Source organism: Cebus imitator, unplaced genomic scaffold, assembly GCF_001604975.1.
Source record: "Cebus imitator isolate Cc_AM_T3 unplaced genomic scaffold, Cebus_imitator-1.0 Scaffold117, whole genome shotgun sequence".
In the NCBI taxonomy this organism is placed as follows: Eukaryota; Metazoa; Chordata; class Mammalia; order Primates; family Cebidae; genus Cebus; species Cebus imitator.
This window is the reverse complement of record NW_016107432.1, coordinates 7,356,763-7,361,690: the sequence shown is the minus strand read 5'-3', so window position 1 is coordinate 7,361,690 and position 4,928 is coordinate 7,356,763. Positions and strand designations below refer to the sequence as shown.

The 4,928-nt window shown below is 52.4% G+C and overlaps 1 protein-coding gene across 1 annotated transcript in view; it reads right to left on the bottom strand.

Moving 5' to 3' along the window:
* Positions 1–4,928, bottom strand: part of JAKMIP1 (janus kinase and microtubule interacting protein 1) — a 177,033-nt gene that overhangs the window by 14,974 nt on the left and 157,131 nt on the right. Inside the window, exons 17-18 of the mRNA XM_017539132.2 lie at positions 3,742–3,810; positions 2,245–2,322 (exon numbers count right to left, since the gene is read on the bottom strand). Coding sequence (XP_017394621.1) covers positions 2,245–2,322; positions 3,742–3,810 — 147 coding nt within the window. The remainder of the gene's footprint in view (positions 1–2,244; positions 2,323–3,741; positions 3,811–4,928) is intronic.

The window sequence follows — 4,928 nt, the reverse complement described above, 5'->3', positions numbered from 1 at the left end:
CAGAGGTTAACCAGTAGCCCTCCTTCACCAAGACAGAGGTTAACCCGGTAGCCCTCCATCACCATCAGGCTGCCTGCTCCTCAAGTCTCCTCTGTCTTTTCCCTATTGGGATCCAGGCCCATCAGGCCAGACTGATTTTAACCAACAGACATGATCACCTTCTCCTCTGTCCACCCCAGCAGTTGCTTCTGGGGAATTAGAAGGCTGGAATCTGTTCCTGACAGAGCCGTGGGACCCCCGATGGGCTCCACACGGAGCAGGGCTTGCTGGTTGGTGCCTGCAGGCTCGCCCCCTCCCCACTCAGCAGCCGAGCTCCCAGGAGGCCTCACATGGCCAGTTTCCAGATGGAAACGCACCACTCGATTCTGGAAACCCCATTGCGGGCCCACTCCAACTCACTCAGCTCAGTGGCAAAGGGACACAGGCTTGCATCTGGCACCTGCAGTCCTGGCCCCAGTGTGGACACATGGCCCTGCCACCCTCTCAGAGCATTTCACTTCCGGGCTGTTCATGATAAACTAGGGCGCGTCAGAACTCCTGTCTAGCCATGTGACTGAAATGCCACTGGGAGCACACGGTCCACGCAGGCTTTCGGATGCTCCAAGTGTGAAGGCAGCTTCTATACGGTGGCAGAAGCAGCATGCAGGGGCCCCTTCTGCAGAGCCAGCACTCTGAGGGGTCCCTCAGGCCTTGCTGAGTTGGTGCTTAGACCAATCTTAGAGGAAGGGTGGACCCCAAGGTGATCCGAAATGTGTTTTGGGAAATGCCAGTGGATCATGGGACCTTTTTTCAAGGGACCCCTCAGGTCACTTTAATGGTTTTCTTAGACACCGTATAGAAGCTGCCTTCACACTTGGAGCATCCGAAAGCCTGCGTGGGTTAAGGCTCTGAGAGGAATGTAAGCGAGTGGTGTGCACATCCTTTACAACACTAAGACTCCAAGAAGTCCTCCAGAGTTTTACAACTTACTCGACTGCACTATGTTTTGGGGGGCCCTAGGTTTCTGAACATTGAACATAACATTCCTTGGAGTTTTTTGGGAAATGCTAGGGGAAAACAGCGATGTGTGATGGGGATGGCCCATCCTTCAGGGTGTTTTCAAAAGGACCAAGCCTGGGAGAAAACAAGGAACAATCTAAAAGACTAGAGAGGCAGGAGACAGACCAGTGTATAGATGAGAATGTCTCCACTTGTTAGTAGCCCTCAACACTGCTGAAACATCGTGTGCCCGGAAACTAAGAACCCAGAGGGAAGTGCTGTGTGTTGATAAGGCTTGGTCCATTCTGATCTTCTTCATCTCCTGCTCCCAGTCCCATGGGATTCAAGCCTCAGCCTTGACAGAAGGGCCGAGGGCCACAGCAAGCTGCACTGGCTTGACGCCTAGAACCTCCTGTCCATCTGAGCTGAGCTCAGGCTATCTGCTCTGTCTTCCTGGAGCCTCTTGTGGGAAGTCAGGTTTTAAAGTCATTTTCTTAGTGATTGGATCTGCATTTTGTAGGTGCAAAACCAATTTTTAAAACGCTTTTAACTATAAGTGATCTGGGCACAGATTTGCTCAAGACTTTGTGACACACTAGCTTCCTCCTACAAGGAATGGCATTGAACTCCACATTCTCTCTCCTGCAGGGACGAGTATTCCTTATACTCAACTCCCCCCCACCCCCAAGGAGAATTTCTCTCAGTGCCAGGAACAGGCAGCTTTGAGTGTGAGGACGAAGGAGCCTGAACAGCATCCCACTGTACTTTATCACCAGGACGCCCAGAGCCAATTTCAACCCAAACGCAATATGACACCTGACTTTACACCTCGTCCCTTCGGTTCTGAAAGCCACTTGGCGTCATCTCATTGCTTTACCTCTGCGTTCCTTTATGATCACCTCTTTTTCCTATTTACAGGAAAACTTGCTTTGGGACTTTAAGTCTAAATACTTAAGTGTAATCAAACATATAGAAACACAGTTTCTTCCCATTCATCTCAAATGATTACTAGAATGTAAGAAGCATGTCTAAGAAAACCATTAAAGTGACTGAATATTTTTGACAATCACAATTGAAGAAGTGATTGTCTGTACAAAAGAAGTGACAGTCTGTACAATCGTTCCAGCCGCAGGGTGGAGATGGCATTTTCATCACTCCCGTTTGGCACTGGGGAGCGCCCTAAATGCACTTTCAGCCCCGAAGGAAAAAGCAGCCTCTAATGGGGAGTCTAAGAAGCCAAAGTGTCAAACCCACTTCTGGTCCTACCAGGTAAGCCTGGTCAAGGGCTTGCTTCCGGTAGTCGAGCTCCTCTTCCAGGTAGCCCTTCTGCCTGCTGAACAGGTCCTGAGAAAGAGGGAGGCGCCATCAGGGACCAGCGTCAGAACAGGAATCCATGACAGCTTCAGAGCCCGTTTGCTAGAGCGGCAGTCTCACCAAATTGGGGGCACTCAGATGAGAAGGGACTTGACGGTATTCCCCACTTGCCCCCACATGAATCGCCCAGCAGGAGCCTCACGGACCCTGGGCACCCTTGACAGCCAGGCCTGATCCTCGGTCAAGACTACCCCATTCCCCCTGCTTCCCTTCCTCTTGGGTACCTGACTGTAATGAAGGGACCCACCTCAAACCCAGGCGCAAGTCACGGAGTCCTTCTGGGTTTCTCCTGCCATGTCCTAGTGCCCCTCAAAGACTGTCTTCATGGTTCTCAGATGTGGCTCTTCCCGCCTGCCTGAGCTGCGTCACCCACTGCCCGACTGGTCTCACTGCGCACTCTTCTCCCTGCCTCCCACATCCCTCTCTAAGACCCTGCCAGCATGATCTCTCCAGAGTGCAAATCTCTTTTTATGACTGTGGGTTTCAGGGTTACAGTTCATCTCCTGCAGCCACTTCCTTTTATAGACAAGGAAAGAGAGAGCCAGAAAGGACCAGAACCTTGCCTTAGATGGCACAGTTCAGAGGTGGCAGAGGAGAGAGTAGAAACCCAGGCCTTCCGGCACCAGTCCAGGGCTCTTTCCGCGCCACGCTGTGCTCCCAGCCCACACTAGTCCTACACCTTCCTCCTTCTCCTCCCCTTTCCATTTCTCCTTGGAGAACTCAAATTGGCCTTTGACTACTCAAGAAACACATCTTTTGGGAAGCCTTCTCTGACCTCCCCAGGCTCCCCATACATCCATGTGAATAACCACCAACCACTACCGTTTATCAGGTACCCAAGGTGCCAAGCACAGTGCAGCACTGCTTATGGATCTAGCATTTCTCATCCCACAACCCAGCAAAGCAGACTGGAATTCCTCATTCATCAATGAGAAAACTAAAGTCCAGTTTTCCAAGCTGTCATAGCCAGCAAAGAGTTGAGCCCCATCTGTGTGTTCCACACGCATGCGCCAGCATCTCCATGTCTGGGCTATGGCTCTCCCAACATCCTTATGCTGCATTCACGTGAGCTCATGAACGCATGACCCTGCAGGCCTGTGAGATTGTTCCTGGTGGCAGGGACCCCACTTATTCATTACTAAGCCTCTAATCCTGGCATAGTGCCTGGGACACAGCAGAGGCTCTGAAAATATGTATTAAATGAATAATTGAGCAAGTGAAAGAGTAAGTAAATGAGTGATAATTACTCAGAACAACCACTGCGGCAAAAGCAAAACTGAGAAATGCATGTAAATCATTAGGAAAACACATGCAAAGCCTTCCTGCAGATCGACTTCTCTGAGCTCTTTGAACCCTCTCCCTCCACCCCCAGGCAGTCAAATCTTTTACCTTCTCCTTCTCCAGGTCCAGCATCTTCTGGGTCAGGGCGGCCTCAGTCCCCTCTATTTGCTTCAGCCACTAGAAAACAGCAGGGACAGGAGGGGTGCAGCGAAGTGAGAGTCAGAACCCAAGGGGCTGTGGAATTTCACAGGTTTGTGAATTTCATAGATGGGCTTCCTCAGGGTGTGCTCGGGAATGGGTCAGGTCACGGCACACACATGGCTGCATCTGTGAATGGTGTGGTTGTGTGTGCGTGGTCCGGCCTGTATGTGCAGGAGGTCACAGGTGTGAGGGTGACATGTACATGTGTGGAAGCTTCATTCAGAGCCTGGATGGACCCGAGTGTGCACCACTTACGAGTGTGTGCAGCAGAAGTGAACGTGGTGCAGCTGATGTCACTGAGTGCCTGCTTTGTGCTGATGTTTCACATGGAAGACTTCATCTGACCCGCTTACGACCACCTCATACAGGAGGCAGTATCACCCCCATTTTTCAGGTAAAAACATAGAGGCTGAGTTAAGTAACTTGTCCAAGGTCACACAGGTGCAGAATGAAGATTGGAACCCAGCCTGCAGGACGCCAGAGCCACTGCCCTTATCCCACCAGCATCTGTGAGTTGGAGCAGCCCAGAGTGCTTGGTCCAATGCGAGAGGAGGTGGAATCATGTACAGGGTAGGGGTGTAGGAGCGTGAAAGCAGGGTTCATGCCAGGACATGAGGGTGCAGGCATGGACGGTACTGGTGAAAACCCAGGCATGCACCTGAGCGGCAGGTAAGGGAGTGGGAGCTCTGTCCACGTTCCCTCTGGGACCTGGGCTGGGGGTGAGCACAGAGGCAGATGTCATATGTGGATGTGTCTCTACAAGGAGCCCCTAAAATGGGAAGAAGTCCAGGCTGGGATAGGGTTATTGCCCTGTGGGGGAGGGCTGGGGAAGGTCACTGTTGACCCCCTCATTGCTAAGGCCATGGGATGGCCTCCTTCACCAGGCACCGGGTATGGAGTGCCACTTTCCTGACCCCAGACTCCGGCTGCAGAAAGCCTCCCTTCCCAACCCCAGGCCTGGCTATAGAGCGCCCCCTTTCCTGACCCCAGACCCCGGCTGCGGAGTGCCCCCTTTCCTGACCACAGACCCCGGCTGTGGAGTGCCCCCTTTCCTGACCACAGACCCTGGCTGCGGAGTGCCCCCTTTCCTGACC